At 37.5% G+C, this 21,279-nt stretch overlaps 1 protein-coding gene across 3 annotated transcripts in view; it reads right to left on the reverse strand.

Moving 5' to 3' along the window:
- Positions 1–1,350: 1,350 nt before the first annotated feature.
- KCNK13 (potassium two pore domain channel subfamily K member 13) overlaps positions 1,351–21,279 on the reverse strand; it is a 148,434-nt gene continuing 128,505 nt past the window's right edge. For all 3 annotated transcript variants that reach the window (XM_074289739.1, XM_074289738.1, XM_074289741.1), the window contains exon 3: positions 1,351–10,555. In XM_074289739.1, the coding sequence (XP_074145840.1) occupies positions 9,678–10,555 (878 nt within the window). In that variant the 3' untranslated portion in view covers positions 1,351–9,677. The remainder of the gene's footprint in view (positions 10,556–21,279) is intronic.

Raw genomic sequence — 21,279 nt, forward strand, 5'->3', positions numbered from 1 at the left:
CAAGCACTCAGGTATGAAGCCAGCTGTAGTATGAACTGACTTTTTGTCACTAGACAACCTTTCCTCTTTATTGTTGTGACTCTTGCTACAATATACTGTTTATCTCTGCCTAGCCACAATTATCTAAATCAAGATTCAGGCACACTAAAGTGGGTTCCCTGGCTCCCCTTCTCTCCCTGACCTGCCAACTTGGGGCAGGTGTCCTTGCTTGCAAGCTGTTTCCTCCACTTTAAAATTAAATTTTTGTTTGATTCCTGACTCTCCTGTCTCTAGCCTATTTTGTTTGGCTCCAACCATTCACAGATTAGAGGCAGGTTCAATCTAGTTGACAGAGGCCATCCCACATTTTACATAAGAGGGGGGACAGTGGCTAAAAGATTTACCCAGGTTCTTATAGCTGATAACCAACCATCTGTGAGGCAGAATTCAAACTTGGGATTTCCTGACTACAGGTCTGTCCCTTTCTTTTCTTCTGCCTTACCTATCTTAGGAGGGTAAGGGGAGAGCATGGTCAACTTTAAAGGTAGAATTATGTCTTCTTGTTGCTGCTGCTATCTGAAAGATATTGAACAGTAAAAATATTATTCTATCTCTAAAGGTGCCTATAATAATTGAAATCTTCCAAGAATAGGTTGCAATAGAACTGGACCTTGAAGATTGTTGAATGGTATGGTCTTTTAAAAAATCCTTTAGGATAAATTAAAAATGCTATTTCTCTTTTCCATTAACTGCTCACTTGAAGCATAATTTCTGTTTGTTATTTTGGTCCTGTGTGATTTAGTTTGATCAGGAATAGCCTTGAGAAGTATAATAGAATCTTTTTTTTTTTTTGCTTCCAAGTAACCTTGATGTTTCTGAACAGAAATTTAACTGTTGTTATTACTGAATGACATTGTTGAGGTCTAGCGTAACAGGAAGTCTGCTTTCAGCCATCCCACTGGTATCTAGGCAAGCAGTCCTATTGAAAATACTGGGGAATAACGGGCAGCTTGTTCACTTAGAGTCTAATTCTGCTGAATAAATTTTAATGAAAAGGAGACCATATTCTATCTTTGTAGCCCTTTCAGAAGAGCAATTGTATGTGTAGATGCCATTTTCTTTTTCTGATTTTTTTCTCTGAAAATTTAAATCTCTTTTTCTCTGACAATTTAAATCCCTTCCGGATTATGGTGGCAGATCAGGAATAGATAGCAGAGGACAACTTGAAGGACATACAGTGTTACAGAAGTTCATGGAGGAGACACTGCTTTAGGTTGGAGTAGTGAAGAAAGGGTTTTCCAAAAACAAGGGGTCTAAGAAGATGTTACAGGGGGAAAGGAGAGGATTTGGACTAAGAAATCAGACCACAGATTCAGTTTAACATAGTTTATTAATTTTCAGGCTAGACTCTAGACATACAAAGACAAAAACAATATGATCCCCTCAGAGGAGCAGGTTAAATTGCAAGGGATGCAAGTAGAGGGGGCTGACAGACATTCATTCATCCAATACTTTTAGAAGGAAGCACTGTGCTAGGTGTGGAAGGGAGGGGGAGGCAGGAAATACAAAGATTAGACAATCTCTGCCCACAGGGAGCTTACACTCTAGAAGGGAAACATGATACATAGACAAAATTACTATAATTATAGTACAAAACTAGCCTTTTAAGTGTACAAGAGAAAAAGTGCTGTGTGAGGTCTGGGGCAGGGAAAAGACCATTACCAGCCCTGGAGATGGGAGCCAGAGTCCCAGGAAGGCTTCAAAAAGGAATTAACATTGGAAACAAGCTCAAAAAATGACTAGATGGGTGGGATTTCAGAAGACCAGGGCATTCTAGGCATTCCTGAATTTCCTGGCTACTTTAAACAAGGTTGTAAATGGCATACAATGTCATGAATTTCAACACTTAATCCTTGGAAGTCAAAATTGGAAGCCAAAAGTTTGGGTGCAATAATGAGGCTCTCCCGAGACCCCCTATTTGGGGACTGTAACCAAGCCCAGACAATCTAGTCCAAGTAAAATGCCAAAGTTCAGTGATGCTCACTGATTCCTACCATTCTTGAGTTAGAATTATGGAGACCACTTCTGAAATGAGGCTAGAAGTTGGAGTTTGAAAAAACCAGGATTTGAACCTCTCCTTCAGTACTTACTAACTCACCCTGGCTATGTCACACGAATTCTCTAATTCCATTTTCCCATACATAAAACTGAAATACTTAAATGAATTCATAGATCTCATAGATATGGTTCTTCTTTCCTGTGATTTTAGTGCATTCATACCTATAAATTTTATGTGACTATTGTCCATATTCTCCCATAACTTAAACTTTTGATTTTTTTTTTTCTCTGAAAATTTAAATCTCTTTTTCTCCGACAAGTTAAATCCCTTCTGGATGTTTAGAGGGTCCACCCAACATACTGGAATACTTCTTGTTTCCTCTTGATAGTGGAAGAATAGTGGGAGACAACACAAGCTGCAACCCATTCATAAAATGGGAGTCATAATACTTCTAGTACCTGTTTCTTGGTGGTGGTGTAAGGATTAAATGAAATAATTTACACAAAACACTATATACATGTAGGCTATTGTTATTATTATTATCTACATATAGAAAGGCAATGAAGTAACATCATGTATTGAGAAAACCTACTAATATGAGGAAATCCAGAAATGAGAAGGTGGGGAAATATATATATATGGATGACTGAAAATATAAAATGAATGAATACTCTTCTAGGACATCCTACAGAACCCTTAGACAGAGGGAGGAAATACATAAGGATTTTAAGTAAATAGTTCATAAATGTGACACAAAACTATGGAAGACTTCAATGATCTGTGCCTTTGCTAAAGCAAAGGAGTTAACAAATTCTTGATTTGACTCAATGATAAATCCATGCTTCAAAAGGTGGCAAAATTGACGAAGGGAGCTCCTGTTTAGTTCTGATTCTGATAAATAAGGAAAAGTAAATTTCTGTTGGGAACCTTAGGAGGAAGTGACCACTTCAGGTTTGAATTTGTGATAGAAAAGGGGAAGAAATCCAAGCACAGTCTGACAAAACCTAGATGTGGAGAGAGTAGATTTTAGAGACCAGAGGAAATATATATTGGCTCCCATGTCCTAAAGTTCCCCTAAAGATGTGAGATCCCCTAAGAGATGTGAGAATCTCTGAAGAGTGAAATTCCAACTAAACAAACGCAGATGACTCTGAAGAGGAAGAAAAGGGGGAGACATCTAAAGAGAAACAGCATGAATGTGTCAGAAGATCATCCATCAACTTAAATTTTTAAAAGATTTGAAAAAAATTTAAAAAGAAGATGGAAGTAGATAATGAAAAATGAGTAAAAACAAGTCAGTGGTACCAAAGAGGGAATTGAGACATAAATTATGTTGAAGACAAATGGGAGATCAAAAAAGTGATTGGGCCACTTCTCAGAGTAGATGGGATGATAACAATGGCTGAGAAAATGAAAAGCTACTCTATTGTTTTGCGATTCTGACATACCATGATTGTATGGTCCTGCCAGCTCTAACATTCTATGACCTGTGTTTAGATTTAAAAAAAAAAAAAAAAAAAAGGCACCTGCTATGGGATGTTTGCCTGAATCCCAAACATCTCTTCCTTGGGAGAAGTAGGGATGGCTATGTGCTTTATTATTTTATCCCCCAAGCCGAGCAAAATGTCTACCTTAATAAATTCTTTTTTTTTTTTTTTTGAGGGGGGAGGAATTGTGGAATGCAAAAATTTCACTATGACTAATGCTACTTAATAAACTGCATGCTATACTATTTTCAGGTGTCCCTAGAACCAGTGACAAATCTTCCACTTGCTTAACTATAAAAAGGTATTTGTAACAAACATCCCCCTAAAGAGAAAAAATATGCCCCACTCAGGAATGTTTATATCATGCTTCTAACAGATGACAGAGGTTATGTCCAGGCTAACTATCTATAAGATTAGACAACATAGGAAAGACCATAGGTAATTATACGCCAAAATTTAAGTCAATAAATTGATTTATTGCCTTGGCATCCTTCTTCTAGAGGATATTGTTCACAGTAGCTCAAAAATCACTCCTGTCTCAGGACTGTCTTTCATGCAATCATAAATTGTGTCCATTATCAAATGTGATTTTGGAGAAGATGGCTATCAGCAATTCAAGGAAAAAGTAGTCAAAAGGTAATTAAAGGATGGCATTCTAAGAGAAGTGAAAACTAATTTTAAAATGATGACTTTACTAGAGTATTCTCAGGTTTACAAAGCTGATCTGCAATTGTGCGGAAGCACTATAAACCAATTGTGCGGAAGAAGAAACTGAGAGAGGTAAAGAGATTTCTATGATCAAAGAACTAGCGAGTATCGGAACTTTGAATGCTTCTTTTTCTGAATTTGATTCAGCACTTTTTTCTCCTACCACCACAGGTTGATTAGATGACACTAAGACCTCAGGGCAAGGGCAAAGTTGGGAGGCTTTAGTCTAGATAGTAATAGGACAGACCAAAGCATAAATATTACCTTGCAAAACTCTCTTCCAATTTTGATCTAACATCCAAACAGCTACAAAAGTGATTTTTCTCAAAGTGCAAGTCTATCCATGTAACTCTACTATCAATAAACTCCAATGGCTCTCTATTACCAAACATAAACTCTGTTTGGTTTCCAAAGTCTTTCAAACTCTGCTCCAAATTGTCTTTCCAGATTATATGTTACTCCTTTACTCCTGTACCTTCGTACAGTTCCCTATCCTAGGCACTCCACCACTATTCTCAGGACCTTTGCTTTGATTGAAATCCAGCCAGGAATGCACCTCTACTCATCTCTATTTTGTACACACTCAATTGCATAGATATTGTCTCCTTTGAAAGAATGCAAATTCCTTGAAGATAAAGTTTGATTCACTTTTGTATTTTATATCACCAGAGCTCAGTAGAGTACCTGGTATGGGTGTTTGGTAAATGACTTTGATGGTAGAAACCTTCTTTAGAATCAGTATGAAAGACACATACTTCAAGCAAAATTCTCTTATATTTGTTTATTGAGCATTATTTTTAAAATAATATTTCTTTTCTTAATTAAAGCTTTTTAACTTTCAAAATATATGCATGGATAATTTTCAACATTCACTTTTGCAAAACCTTATGTTCTAAATGCTGTCCCTCCCTTCCTCCCACTCCCTCCCCTTAACAACAAGTAATCCAATATATGTTAAACATGTACAATTCTTCTATATATATTAAATATTATTTCTAATAATAATATTTCTAAAATAACATCTTGAAAACAAATGCAAGGTTTCTGATCCAAAGACATCAGTTCAATTCAATTCTCTAACAAAAATTAGTCTCTATAATTTTGGTATTTTTTTTTTTTTGTATTTTTGGTATCTATAACTTACTATTAGGGCTCTATCAATGCCAAGTTATCACTTAAAGACACATCAAAGCTTGGAATAGCAGCTTAATCATCTTGTTCTTTGATTGTTTCACATATTGTAGATCTTTCTGCCCAAAGAAGTTGTAAGCTGTTGAGGATAAGGATCAATATTTATGATGCATTTTAAAAAATACATAACCTTTGGTACAATTTATCTCTCTCAAGTCTTATGCTCTCAAACAATATGCAAACATGTGCTAGATACGAAGTAGACACTCAATGAATACTTGCCAACTAATGAAAACCCAAAAAGTCTCCAGTTCCATTGGGACACACTGCCTTAGTGAGGAGGAAGAAGTAGGCACAAGTCCAAGAAAAAAGAGGCTTCCATTAAGGCAAGGGCAAAGAGATTCCCCAGGACAGAGTGGGCCGCTTTAACGAGGGAAGCAGGAGTCTGGAAGGGCCTTCTTGTCTGACGGGGAAGGCAGCATGGTGTGGTAGCCACAACCCCCATCTGGGAGAGGGTGTTAAAGCCTCAAGGTTAAAATTTCAAATACCCTTGTGCTAAGGGTGACCTTGGAAAGACCACTTTTCCTGGCCCTTAGTTCTCTCCTCCATAAAGTAAAGGCTGTGGGACCTTCAAGGCCTTTTCTAATGTTAGCATTCTGGGTTCAAATGTGCTCACAGATGATTGCAGAAACCTTAATTAGAATTACAACAAAGGACACACATTCAAACTTTATGTTTAAGGCGGGATTCTCTTAAATAATGCAGAGGGAACCTATGCAAGGTTTCTGTTCTAAGAATATCAGTTCAACTCACTTCAACAAATGTTGGTTTTCCCTTTTGTATCTTTGTATACTTGTCTCTTCAGTTGTGTAAGACTCTGTGACCCCGTTTGGGGTTTTCTTAACAAAGACACTGGAGTAGTTTGCCATTTCCTTCTCCAGCTCATCATACAGAGGAGGAAAATGAAGCAAACAATAAAATATGGTTTTATAGGAAAAAATAAGTGTCACACAGCTAGTAAGCAGCTGAAGCCACCTTTGAATTCAGTTCTTCCTGATTCCATGCTCAGTGTTCTAGCTAGCTGCCTTGTAACAATCTATCAGTTTTTTTAAAAAATGATTTTATTTTCCATGAAAGTTTTCTCATCTTATTTCCCACCTTTCCCTCTTGTGCTTCCATTTTAGAGGGTACAACAGCCATATAAGGTATAACAGATCTTATATGTTGGAAAAAGTCATTAAGAGGCAACGTGGCTTTAATGATTAGGAAGCTCTGAGTTACCCCTACCGGCTGCATGACCCTAGGTGTGTCCATTAACCTTGTTACCCCAAGGCTAGTAGCTGCAGGGCTGGCAGGTGTCTGCTCTTTGGGAGTTTGCCAGTTTCTACCAGAGGAATTACAGATCTGGTCCAAAGAACAAATACCCCAAAAGGAAAATGAAATTTGTCCCTGATCTCAATTACTTGTTCTTACCTCCCTGGAAAAGGTTCTCACTCTTTTTCATGATGATGGATAGAGATCTGTATGGGAGCAGGTACGTCTTAAGTAGTTTAAAGTTGGGTGGGTTGGATATGCATAGAATCATTCATTCTTTCACATCTTCCACTAATGGTCAATGAAATGTACTTGTGAAAACTTCTTGGTCTAGAGGAGACTAGATGACACAATGGATAGAGCACCAGCTCTGGAGTCAGGAGGACCTGATTCAAATTCAGCCTCAGACAATTATTAGCTGTGTGACCCTAAGTAAGTCATTTAACCCTAACTGCTTCTAAAAAAGAAAGGAAAGAAGGAAGGAAGACAGGAAGACAGGGGGTTAGTCTGCATTAGGATCACAAACTGATGTCAAAGAACTAAAGAAAAGCTCTACAATTCAGACCACTGAAACAATAATAATCTACTAAACTTTGTCATGAACAGGCTTTGGCAAATGTCTATTAAGAGGTAGGATGGGAAAGAGGCAGAATGGAAAAATGAAGAGAGAGCTGGTCCCAGAGCCTGGAGTCAAGACCCCCCAAAATCTGGGTTTGAGTCCTGCCTCTAGCACATACTGCCATGCCTTCTTCATCAAGGTCTCCAGTAACTTTGAGCTTCTGAAGTTGCTGAGAAGGTACAGAACTGCAACAGGAGAGAGTTTCTACATTTGGTGCTCCCCATATCAAAGGAATTATAGGTCTGCCCTCCCTTTCCCCAAAAAACAAAATTTTATTTTTAAAAGAAGCAATATGGGAATTTCTAAGGTTTTTTTTTTTTTTTTTTTTTTTTTTTTTTTAAGGAAATGGCACCATGTGATTTCTTTCAGAGCCAAGGGTAACAACAGATCTTCCTATGAGAGATCTTAAAGGTTAAGATATATCTTATGAAAACAGTTGTGAAAGAGACATACATTCCTTCCTTTCTTCTTTCTTTCTTTCTCTTGCACCCAATCCCTCCTTCTCTCTTTCCCTCACTTCTCTCCTTCCTTTCTCTCTCCCTCCCTTCTCTTCCCTTTCTTTCCTCTCTTTTTCTCTTTCATTCCTTCTTTGCTTCCTTCCTTCTTTCCTTCTCTTTCTTGTTTCCTTTTTTACTTCCATCTTCCTTTACTACCTCTTTTCCTTCTTTCCTTATTACCTTCCTTCCTTCTCTTCTTTCTTCACCCTCCTCTCTTTCTCTGTCTCCTCTTCCTCCCTCTTTTTCACTGTCTTTCTCCTTCCTTCATTTCCTCCCTTCTTTTTTTTCTTTCCTTTTTTGCTTCCTCCCTCCCCTTTTTCCCTTTCTTTCTCCTTCCTTTCTCTCCCTTAGTTAGGCTTGCAAACCCTACTTAGAAATGAGGTGGTTTTAATATTAAAAAGAGGAAAAATTGAAGAAAGAAAAATTCCAATTTTTTCTCATTTCTGGCAACGCTGAGAAACAGCTTTGAGATGATGGATAGAGACCAAAGCATGAAAAGCATGAGAAATAGCCAAGCCTCATTTCCTTTATTTACCTCACAGGAGCCCTTTTGCAAATACTTAGACATGACATTGAATGGCTTTTAAAGACATCAGGTGAATGTTACCTCAGCTTGTTTATCTGCCTACAATGAGTCTCTCTCTCTCTCTCTCTCTCTCTCTCTCTCTCTCTCTCATCCAAGTTTTCTCTTTGCATCCCTAACATGTGCTCAGCTAATTTTACTAAGTAAAATGGATTCTTTCAGCATGACATCTAATCAATCCCCAGTCTTTGTAATAGAAGGACTGGAACTGTGTGAGCCAGGAAGGAGGCAGTCAAGCTGAAACAGAGAAGTGGTTTTTTTGTTTTTGTTTTTGTTTTTGTTTTTTTTCCATTTCATTAAAAGCCTGACATGGAATCTGCCTGCTTCGTCAATTCTCACTTAGTTGGCTAGCAACCCTATAGGAGAAAACATCATTAAATAAACCAAAACATCAAAACCCAACTATACAAAATAAATGCTTTTTTTTTTCTTTTTCCTAGATTTGGAAAGGCTGCTCTGTCAGCTTCTAGTTCTAAGCAGCAACAATTCCCTTTCAAAAAAGAGCATGAATTATATAGTTCAGATAAGACTGAGGAGGGAGGGAAGAAGAGCTGGAGAGTAACCAGTGAGCTAATAAAGAAGATGTAGAATGGAAATAGTTTTAACATTTGTTAACAGGTCAGCAACTCTTAAGTTGCAAAGCAAGAATAAAAATCCTCCTTCCATTTGAAGGATACAAACAGCAGAAATTAAGCCTTAAAACATACAACTTTCCCATCCCTTTCCTCTTCCCCAACAGGACTGGCCCATTCTGTATGATACTGAATATTCCACGGAAAAGCTAACCTGGGCTCACAGTGGTAGTTTCATCTCTGCTTCTTATCACGGCTGTGTACGTTTGGTCTGTTTTTTAAAAGTGGGGATGATAATCCTGGCCCTGCACATCTCCAAGGCCTACTCATTTGTGAGGTTCAAATGGGATACTGTAAATAGAAACTCACTTTGCAAAGTGTAAAGCACTATACAAATATAAGGCAATTTTAAGGCATTAGCTGACCCAGAAGAAGAAAGTTTAATCTTCTCTGTGATTATTTTTTGGAGCTGGTCTCAGATTTAAGGAATATAGATATATAAGGGGGGAGGGGGAAAGGACAACAGAAACAGGATGTTATATCATTCAACACAGTCCGTTGGGAGGCAGTTATGTGAGGGAATAAAGTTCTGCTGAGGGCCAGGGCAGATGGTGGAAAACCAGAACCAAGGTTAGGGAGCTGTGGCCGAGGCCTCTGAGGGCAGATAGTCCTTCTCTGCCCACTTGGACCATGGATGACACTGGCCCCCTCCTTGGCTTCCAGCCTCTCTATCTCTTCCCGCTCGTTTCCACCAGCCTGTTGTTCATGATTCCCAGGGCTCCCACCCCGCCGGAAAACCCCGTGTGCAGGGCGGTGCCGGGGGGCTTTCGAGGCCCTCCATTGGCCGTCTCCTTCAGCTGCTTCTGCGGCGTGGCCAGCGAGCCCTTGAGGTCCTTCATGGAGGCCGTGTCCCCGGGGTGCCGGTGCTCGTCGGTTTCGCTCTCGATCACGCCGTCCGTCTCAATGGAGATTTCCTGCCCGTTCCGCATGATGCTGGGGGTGACCGCATTTCTCCGAAAGAACATAGCTTTTCTCTGGCACCGTAAATAGTAGAATTCAATTTCCCACACCAACCAGTTAATGAACTGCTTGATGAGGATGGAGATCACGTTGAACAAGGAGTAGATGCAGCAGACGCCCAGCAGGATGAAGACGAAGTTGCCGAAGCGGTAGAGCTCTTGGCTGTCATACTGGGCGTTCTGGCTGCTGACCAGGTCCCCGAAGCCGATGGTGCTGAAGGCCACGAAGCAGAAATAAAAAGAATCAAAGTAGGTCCAGCCCTCCACGGGAGTGTACATGGCCGAGGCGCAGCACGAGATGATGAGGGAGGCCACGCACAGGATTAGCATGACGTAGTACACCGAGGGCTTCCAGGGCCCGGTGTTCTCCACCTCCGAGATGCCCGAGGTCCTCAGCTTATCAGGCGGCAGCAGTTCCCGCTTTCGGATCTGGAAATCCTGGAATAACCTCATGAAGTAGGTGATGACCGTAATCAAGCGCTCCAAGAACAGGTTGAAGAACAGGATGGTTCCCGAGCAGCCAATGAGACCGTAGAATATCAGAAAAACTTTGCCTTCCACGGTGGCTGGTGCCGTCATCCCAAAACCTGCGGGAGACAAAAATGAGAGGACAAAGGACTCAATGCTAGAAGCATTGTGGCAGCAAGGCCTTAGTTTTGATGGACGGACAGAAGAGTGGAAGGAAAATGAAATCATTAAATTAAATTCATCAAAATTAAATTAAAAATCATTCCATTGTCTTGCTAAGTATTGGTGCCCTTAGATTTGCAAAAGTACCTTACAAACAGTATCTTATCTGGTCTTCACAACAGCTCTGTGAGATGTTCATCCTTAGTTATTATACGACCTCCAGTTTGCAGATGAGAAAAGCAAAGTTCAGAGAAAGTAAGTGATGTACCTACAATTACATGTGAATTACACACAGAGGACTGGATGTTTCGGTCCCATCCCGACACTCTCCAGGACATGAGGGATTCACTCAAGGAAGGCGTCTTGTCAACTCCTGGCTAACTAACAATGTTCTCTATTATGTGACACTATTGTGTAATGGAAAGAACATGAAACCTGGAATCAGGAAAAGCAGAGGCTGGCCTGGAGTCACCTACTTGTGTGGCCTCAGGCAATTTCTTTCCCATAACCATGTGAGGTTCTAGAAGGGAGAGATTACTTCATTCTTTGCATCTGCACTCCTCCTATTCCCCCCCTTTCCCTACCTATCACAGTACCAGAAACAAAGAATCCAATGGACAAATCAATGATTGATTGAGTCTTGGTTTCTTCAATCTATTAACTTTGGAGTTGCACAAAATAATGTCTAAAGTTCTTTCTAGCCCTAATATTTAGTGACAGTCCCTAAGACAATAAGGTTGTTTCTGGGTAGCAAGTTTATCACTTTAAAAAAATTCATATAGCATCAAGACCATCAGTGCCTGAGTGATATGGAGAGAAACCCTTCCATATTATCAACTCTTTAGTTAGCATACCACACTCACTCCACAACAACCCCTTAATTGAAAGGTCCCAGAGGTCATCTTCTTTTTCTGGGTCCCCTGATCAAAAATGAGACCAGATCCAAATGACAGAGGTGATTATGTATAGTCTGGACAAAGTGGATTGCCTCAAGATAAACCCAGGAACTACCTTCAGTAAATACAAATATAATGAATCAATTTTCTAACTCAATTAAATTCTCTTTCTCTAAGAACACAAACAGCATTCTACAGAATAATAGATACACACACACTCACTTATAGCTATACTTGGTAAAGGAAATGAATGGGATATAATTAAGAGATGGAAATAGGTGGCTAATTTAACAATTTAGGAAATTGTTAAAATAGCCACATCAAGTGAATAGATGGGACTTTCCTCTCTTTTCTTAACTTTTTGCAATCTAGTTTCCAATCTCATCTTTTAACTGAAATTGCTCTCTCCAAAATTTCAAATGATTTCTTAATTGCCAATATATTGCCAAACCTGGTCTTTCCCCAATCCTCTTTGCATCCTTTGACACAGTCAACCATTTCTTAATATTCTCTTATCTTAGATCCATCTGATTCTCCTCATACCCAAATGATTTCTCCTTCTATCTACTTTTCTGGATTTTCATAGATGTCTTCCAAGCTTTTCTCTTGGGTTCTATTTTATTTTTCCTTTATAATATCTCACTTGTTGATCTCATCAGCTTTCATGGCTTATCATCTCTATGAAGATGGTTCTCAGATCTACTTATCAATTCTGATCTCTCCCCTGAACTTTAGTCTTGCATCTCCAATTGCCCTTCTTACATTTTAAACTGGATATTCTGAAGATGTTTTAAGCTCAACAGACCAAAATAGAACTCATTAAAAACCACCACCTTCAACTCTTTCCTCTCCCTAATTTGCCAATTACTGTCCCCTAAGTTTGAAATCTAAGACTCTTTCAGGATTCTTCACTCTTTCACTCCATATTCAATCAGATGGAAATGAAGTTAAATCCCGTTGTTTCTACGTTCATAACATCTCTCCTAAATATTTCTCCCCTTCCTTCTTCTGAAACTGCCACCATCCTGACTCTGGCTCTTATTACCTCACATTAAACCATTGCAGAAGCCTGCTGGTTGGTCTCTCTGCTTCAAAAATATCTCTTTTCTCCAGTCTTTCTTCCATTCAATTGCCAAAATAATTTTTCATAAAGTACAAGTTTGACCTTGTTTATATACATACACACATACATATATATATATACACATACATACATATACACACATACATATGTACACACACTTTCATTTAATAAACTCCAATGATATTATAGTTATTCTGGGAGCAAATATGAAATCCTTTGTTTGACTTTTAAACTTCCTACTTTATTTAGTTTTTCCCCTACATATATGCTCTGTGATCCAATGCCACAATCTTCCTTGCTCTTCCTCATAAAAGACACTTCATCTCCCAACTTTAAGCATCTTCATTGACTCTCCCCCACGATCAGAACATTCTCATTCCTCACCTCTACCTCCCAGCATCCCTGGCTTCATTTAAGTCTTAACCAAAGTCTTACTTTCTATAATATGCTTTTCTTAGTTCTTAATTTTCTTCTTTTCCTTCTGAAACCCATTCTCAATTTATCCTGAGTAAACTTGGGTGTTGTTTAGCTTTGTACCCTGGTGGACAGTTTTTGTTTTTCTCAGTAAGACATTCTGAACATTTGATAAAAATTATATAACTTACCACAGCAAGAGACTTGGTACAGATGGTTACATTTTGGGAAAAAATGCTACTTAGAAAACAAAATGGAAAGGGAAATTCTAATTAATTTGGTGCTTTGGGGTAAAGTCCCCTTAAGTATTGAATGCCAGTTTTACCATTTATGGTCTATGTGACCTTAATCTGAAAAATGAGAGGTGATAGTGTTCTGCTTGTGCTCAGGAAGGAGGCAAAGATGGGATCAAGGAGAAACTATGACTTTGGCAAAGTCAGAAACACCAGATTGGCTTTTCTCAAATTGTTTTGGAGATCTTGATAGTCTCTGGGTGGGGGGGAGGGAATTCTATACGAGCGTGTGGATGCTGGTAAATGTTCACCAACTAGTTCTCTGAAAAAATATATGGACATCTGCACTGATAACATTTTCTCCATTGCTTTCTTAATTTTAGACAAGTAGCAAAACAATAAATCAAGCCACAATTTTTAGCTTTCACTTATTTCCAAAGTGGAAATTCTTAGCCTAAAAATTTAACAATTAATTCTCTTGAGCAAGTGTGAGCTGGCTCCATCACATTACAGCAGAAGAAAGAGTAAATAACTTGCAAGACAGGAAACCTAAGTACTGGTAACAACTCTGCTGCTAGGTAAATTAAAGCAAGTGACCTAACTTCCAAGTTTCTCTATTGGTAAAATGGGGGGTTTGAACAAAATCATCTCTCAGTTCAACCATCTATGAGAGCTGCAATTTATTTCCATTTTTCCAAAGGAGAAGAGGCAGAGGGGAGTTGGGTTTCCAATCTTAACAATAAGAGGAAAAAATAGATTGAGATGACTGGAGATGGACCTGGATGCAGTGAAAGAACTTGGCTTTTTTAAGCTAAGTCTTCAACAGGTCTCAGTTTGACTGAGGCTGCATCCATTCAGTGATTAAGGTTAGGTGGCTATTATTAGGATCTTGTGAATTCATCTAGTTTTTTTCCTGCCTATACCCTGTTTCCTGGTATCATATCCTCTGTCCTGCTCTATTCTCAATTCCATTTCCATTTGTAGAAACTCTATCATCCCTCAAGGGACAATCAAATGGCACTTTCTCCGTGAAGCCTTCCATCAAACAGCCTTGCCCTCAATCATTCTTTTCTCTTAGATTATGTAATATAATGTTTCTTGTGTATCTAATGAAATATGTACATTTCATTTAATCTTGCTAAGTTGCAAAGAAATTTCTACTTAGAATTTCAGAGTAAGGTGGAAGATACCTCAGAGCCTGTCAAATTCAACCCAATCTTGAGCAAGGATCCTTTACAACAATTTCAAGAAATCCAAACTTTTCTCAGAAACTTCAGTGAAGGGGCAACTTATTAACTTCCAAGTATGTCCATTCCACTTTTGGATGACTTCATTTCTTAGGTGGAACAACTAGGTGGTGCAATGGATAGAGTCTTAAACCTGGAATCAGGAAAACCTGAATTCATATCCACCATCAGACACTTACTGTGTGACTGTTTGCCTCAGTTTCCTCATCTGTAAAATGAGCTGGAGAAGAAAATGACAAAACATTCTGATACCTTTGCCAAGAAAATACCAGATGAGATCACAAAGAATCAGACAGAATTGAAATGACTGAAAGAAAACAAATTCTTGGAGAGGTTTTCCTTACATCAATCCTAAATGAATCTGTTCTTGTTATGACCCCTGGGACAAAGCAAAATAAATGGTATCTCTTTTTCATATTACAATTCTTGAAATATTTGGTGATCGTTATCCTCTATGCCAATTTTCTCCTTTCCCTCCCTCTGGTTCTATGAATTTCATTTGCTTCAACTGATCCTTGTGCAATAGGATTTCTCACCATTTGGGATGTGCTCTGGCTACTCTAAAAGAGTTAAAATGAGAATTGAACACAATTTCTTTTAGCTATGGAATGATTAGGGCAGAGTATAGTAGAATTATCTTCCTATGCTTCACTAGGATTGTACTAATATTTTAGACTTTTATATTATACTGTTGACTCAGAAGGAGGATTCAGTCCACTAAAATCCTTACATCTTTTCCATAGGAACTGCTATGTTTGGCAGTTGTCAATGTTGTAAAATTATCCATGCATATATCTGGTAAATAAAAACTATTAAAAGAAAAAAAAAGAATTTAATGTGTAAGACCTTCTTATTCTTTTTAAGTAGACTTCCCCTACACAACATTTCCTTCCTCTTCTTTTCCCCAAGCATTGTAACAGGATGATAGGTATACAAAAAGGAAAAAAGAAACAATTCCTGCTTTCAGAAAATTTATATTCTTTTATATGCATGTTAATTATTGCCTTTTGAAAATTATTCTGGTATTTTATTTTTCAAAAATTCAAACTTTCAATATCCATATGAAAAAATAGTCTGAGACAATATTTGGAGAAATGCAAACTAAAGCAATCCTGAGATTCTGCTTTAAGACAAAATTAATTAAAATTGATCTATTAGTAGTGAATCAAAGGGTATCCATAATTTAGTAAATTTTTGTTCATACTTTTCAATACTTTCACATTATTTTCCAGAATGCCTATGCCAACTTATAGCTCTAGCAACAAAGCATTAATGTGACTGTTTTCCTGAAGCTCCTCCAACATTTATTTTTAATTTTTCAAAATATATGCAAAGCTTGTTTTCCACATTCACCTTTGCAAAACCTTGTGTTCCAATTGTTTTCTCCCATTTTCTTCCCCTCTCCCCTCCCTAAGATAGCAAGCAATCAGATATAGGTTAAATATACAATTCTTCTAATGCAAGAAAAATCAGATCCAAAGAAGAGAAAGAAAAAAAAAAACAAACAACAATAACAACAACAAAAGGTAAAAATGCAAAGCTTTTATCCACATTCAATCTTTATAGTTCTCTTCCTGGATTCAGGTGGCTCTTTCCATCACAAGTCCATTGGAATTGATTTGAAACATCACATTGTTGAAAAGATCAAGTCCATCACAATTGATCATCACATAATCTTGTTGATATTGAACTGTGCACAATGTTCTCTTGATTCTGCTCACTTAGCATCAGTTCATGTAAGTCTTTCTAGGCTTTTCTGAAATCAGCCTGCTCAACTTTTTATAGAACAATAGTTTTCTATTACTTTCATATATCATAAGTTGTTCAGCCATTCCCCAACATGAGTATCCACTCAATTTGCAATGTCTTGCCATTACAAAAAGGGCTGCTACAAACATTTTTGCAGATAAGGGTCCTTTTCCTTCTTTTATAACCTCTTTGGGATAAAGACTCAGTAGAAACACTCTTGGATTAAAGGGTATGCACAGTTTTATAGTTCTTTTATAGTTCTTTGGGCATAGCTCCAAATTGCTCAGAGAGTTTATATTCAATCAAGGGGAAATAACTTGTACAAACATAAGTAAATTTAAGATAGATAGAACAGACCAGAACTAGTGGTGGGGAGATCATGAACTTAAGAGAACATGGATTATGAATGAATCGAATATAGCTCCTTGAGTTTTTAGTCTCACACTTTTTCCATTGCAAAACATAGTTACAATTTGCTACCAAAGGAGGGCACTGATGGAACAACCACAAAGTTGAGCTGGACAATCAAGCTCTAAGCTCTAGTCCCTGAGATGTGTAAACCAGTACTAGACTTTTGTGTCTTGATATCAGAAGATTCATGTCTGTGTACTGCACTCTAAAGAGACATATTGGGGCTAGAGAAGTGACTCCCCTACAAGCAATGGAAATAGAGAAAGCCTAGAGAAAGTATTTGCTTCTCCTCTGACTCAGGGGAGTACTTTCTTTCAACATTCTCCTTTCCACACCAGTCAGCAAGACTTTACTCTTATAATTTCTCCAAACTCTTAAATTTGTACTCCCCAAGTTTATAGCAGACTGTGTCTGTCTTTCCTTTCTTCTTAAGAAGAATAAATAAGAACCTGCAAAGCCCCAAATACTACTCATTGAAAAAGAAACTCATGCATCTATGAAAAGGGTAAACTATTATTGATCTGATCATATTTCCAAGTGTTCTGGAAACTGAAGGAAATGAATGAGAATGGAAAAGAGGCAAATATAGTGGGAGAAAATAGCTACAAAACAAAAAGAAAAAAATTATTTCAGAGGGCAATATGTGATATGTTGGAAAAACTTTTCTAAATGGAAATCTTGAAAATTTAATATCATCTTCTATTCTCCTTTCTTTAATATTTTAATGATTTTGCTCCAGAAAATATAGAAAGAAAAATTTAGATTCTGGATACCTGAATTTGAAATCTAGTTTTAACTCTTACTAGCTATTCAACACTGTCAATCAAGTTACTATAATTTTTTGAACTTTTAAGTTTCTCATATGCAAAATGCGATATTAATACTTGTTCTATCTACCACAGTATTATGAGTTAGGGTGACCACAGCTAATTAATACTTCCCCATAGTAGTGCCAAAGAAGTAGAAATTGAAGATCTGAAAGAAAATTTTAACATCATCTAGTCTAACCCCTTCCTTTACTACTCTGAGTTGTGCTCTTCCTCCCTTCTTCCCCCATAGCCAGACTTATCTATAGACTTCTTCTAGGTGGGGAATCAAATGCCACATGTACTATATGGAATATCCTTTCCTCAGAGAACCAAAGTTATCGTGAGTCCCTCCTGCCTCATTCTTGTTCAGTTGTTCAGCTATGTCTGAATCTTGGTTAGCCCACAGACTACAGCATACCAATACTATTCATAGAGTTTTTTTGGCAAAAATACTGGCGTGGTATGACAATTGCTTCTCTACTAGATTAAGGTTAACAGATAATAAGTGACTTGCCCAGGATCAAGAGCTAATAAATGTCTGAGGTTGGATTTGAACTCAGGTTTTCTGACTCCAGGTCCAACATTCTTTTTACAGTCATCTAGCTGTCTTCCTGCCTATTCCATAACTAGTTATACAACAAAATATTCAAGAATGAGATAGTTTTTAGAACAATTCTGTCTACAACAGAATTCCATGTGACAAGAAGAATGGTTAAAGAGTAGGGAGAATTAATACAATTCCTAAAACTGTCTAATAATTTAAATGGAATAATTTTCTATGAATTTATTCTTTAAGAATCAGAGTGAATTTTGCTTTTGGGATTTTGTAACAACTCCTGATACAGGCAACACCATATGTCACAAAACAAAGGGTGGTAATGTTTAATGTACAGAAATAAAAGGGAAGAGCCAAAGAAAAGAGAAGTGCTAAGAAAGTTCAGAGGAAGGACAAAGGATCAAACTACTGACAAAAAAAAAGAGATGAGAAGAAAAAAACAAAGCATTCATTTGTTGTGATCCTCACACTACCCTCTGCATCTGTACTCTCTCTTTCTTATTCATATCATAATACCTTTAACAAGATGTGTGTGATAGCAGTTTGTCTTTGAGCATCAGAACCATGGACAAGGGCACCTGTCAAACAACTGGCACTCACTCTGCACTATTCAATCACACTCTTCCTTTATCTCCAAATATACATATGCACATATATCCTCACCGTCAGGTCAGTTAGGGCCACTAAAATGCACCACTTAACCCCAAATGTGTCCTTGGAATTTTGACCTTCATTAGAAAGGATTAATGCTAAACGGGGCAACTGGTTGATTAGGGATAAGGATAGAATGTTCCTTTTTAGCCATTTTTTTAAGAACAATAAAATGAATCAGGGACCCCTTCAATGGATAGAGTGCTGAGCCTGAAATGAGGAAGAATCATCTTCCTGAGTTCAAATATGGCTCCAGAGATTTGTGTGACCCTGAGCAAGGCATTGTTTGCCTCAATTATTTGTCTGTAAAATGGGGTAGAAAAGAAAATAACAAACCAGTCCTGTGTCTCTGTCAAGAAAACTCTAAATAGGATCACAAAAAGTAGGACACAACTGAAAAACAACTGAATTATAACAGCATTTAAAGATTTTTAAGATTAGAATGTTATAGAAGTTCCGGAATAAGGAAACCTGCATGCTTGTATTGTTCTGGCTAGTAGTTCTCCTCCTTGTTTCTCCCCTTTCTGTCCACTGGAATATTCTTTTCCAGTGTCATCCTCTCTTTACCCTAATCTATTTCCTAACCAGACTTTATGCCTCTGTTAGGATTTTTAATATTACTTCCAATCCCCAAAATAAGCCTTTTATCAGTCTGACTACCCAAAACCCTAATCTCATTTTGGTTCCCTAAATCTAAACCTTATCGTTTTGATTCCCTAAATCTAGACCTTATCAATAGTTTGTACAGAAAAACCAATATACAAACTAATATAAAGAAAAGAACATCTAAAAAGTTGGAATCATTTAATTCTCTTCAATCATTTAAGTCCTGATTTAATAGCAGGCCAAGTATATGTTGTCAGAACAAGGAAGGCTCATGTTTAAAATAACATTCAAAATCCCTTTATTCACTACGTTTCTCCCAAGGTAAAGCTAGCATGTCTCAGTTAAGAATGAGAGATTTTTGTATCTTTATCAATTTCATGAGAATGGACATTTTGAAGATAATGGAAGTTTTTGCTATTCATTTCAGTCATGTCCAAGGGTGCTCTTGATCCCGTTTAGATTTTTTTTCTTTTGGCAAAGATACTGGAATAGTTTGTCATTTCTTTCTTCAGCTCATTTTATAGAAGAGAAACTGAGGTAGGGTTAATGACTTCTCCAAAGTCACATGGCTAGTAAATGAATGAGACTCCATCTGAACTTAGGAAGATGAGTCTTTCTGGCTCTAGGATCTCTGTGGTATTTAAGCAAGGCACCAAGAATTGATTCCCCATTCTACAAACAGGGGGCTAACCTAAATTGGTTCAGCCTGTTTCTGTTTTGGGAACCTCCCACACAATAAACCAAATCTCCCAAATAGGAAGGAGCCAATTTAAGTTTTTTTTTTTTTTTTTTTTTCCAGTTTGGGACATTGTCAGCAGCCAGGAATCAAACTCCAGGCTCCTATTCTGAAAAATCTAAGTCTATTCTCTACATCTTGCTTTTGTGTGTATGTGTGTGTGTGTGTGTGTGTGTGCGCGCGTGCGCACACGTATGTACACATGAGTGGCTTTATGGGCCTTCAAAATGCCTCCTAATGGCATTTAAATCCCTTTATGACCAGGCTCTAACTACCTTAAACTCTTTATAATCCAGAGAAACTTATCCTCTTGTTGTTCATCACATGACACTCCATCTCCTGTGTCTATACCTTTGTAAGGCTGCCCTGATAATTAGAATACTCTTCTTTCTCACAAGTGATTCTTAGAATCTATGATTTCCTTCAAGACTAGTTAAGCATCATATCCTACATGAAGCCTTTTCTCATAGTGCTTTCCTACCTTTGTATATATTTTGTAGTTATGTATACATATGTATATATCAGTTATTTTTTAAAATAAAAAATCAGAAATAAACCAAATCAGCAGACTGGAGAAAAGGATCTATATAAGCTGTAAATCTTTATTATGAACAGCTTATTATTCATAGTATCTTATATAATATATAAATATATTTATATATATATATATATGTATATATATATACATACATACAATAGACTCAATGTTATTTTCAAAGTTGTCTACTGTATTTTGCCTAATTATTCTCTTAAGTTAGACTTCTTTCCATGTACTCCCTGTAGAAAAAGGACTCTGGGAAAAATAGTCAAGAAAGTATAGATGATAATAACTAGCATTTTCATATTTATTTAATTCCTATATTAAAGAATTTATAACTAAACAGACCTTTTCATCTCACAAAAAACCCTGGGCAGTAAATCCTCCTATTATTATCATCTATATTTTACAGATGACAAAGTGTGGAAAATTGAAAAATTTGAAAGTGCCTCCTTTCCCACAACACTCACTGATTTTCTCCTTTTTCTTAAAGAATCCTTTCTTCTAGATGGAGACCAACCTGCTATTCTGGGAGAATCAGAGACTGAATAGCCCCTCACACCAATAACAGGGGATAAAATATAGAGCTACTAAGCTGGGAGATGGGACAGAGGCCCCTGAGAACATAGACTTAATAGACCTAAATTCTGAAGGGACCTTAGAGAGAATCTACTTTAACCTTCCTTAAGATGCAGGAATACTCTCTAGCAAATGCCACAAAAATCGTCCTCCAGTCTCTGCTTGAATACCT

Source organism: Sminthopsis crassicaudata, chromosome 2 (assembly GCF_048593235.1).
Source record: "Sminthopsis crassicaudata isolate SCR6 chromosome 2, ASM4859323v1, whole genome shotgun sequence".
In the NCBI taxonomy this organism is placed as follows: Eukaryota; Metazoa; Chordata; class Mammalia; order Dasyuromorphia; family Dasyuridae; genus Sminthopsis; species Sminthopsis crassicaudata.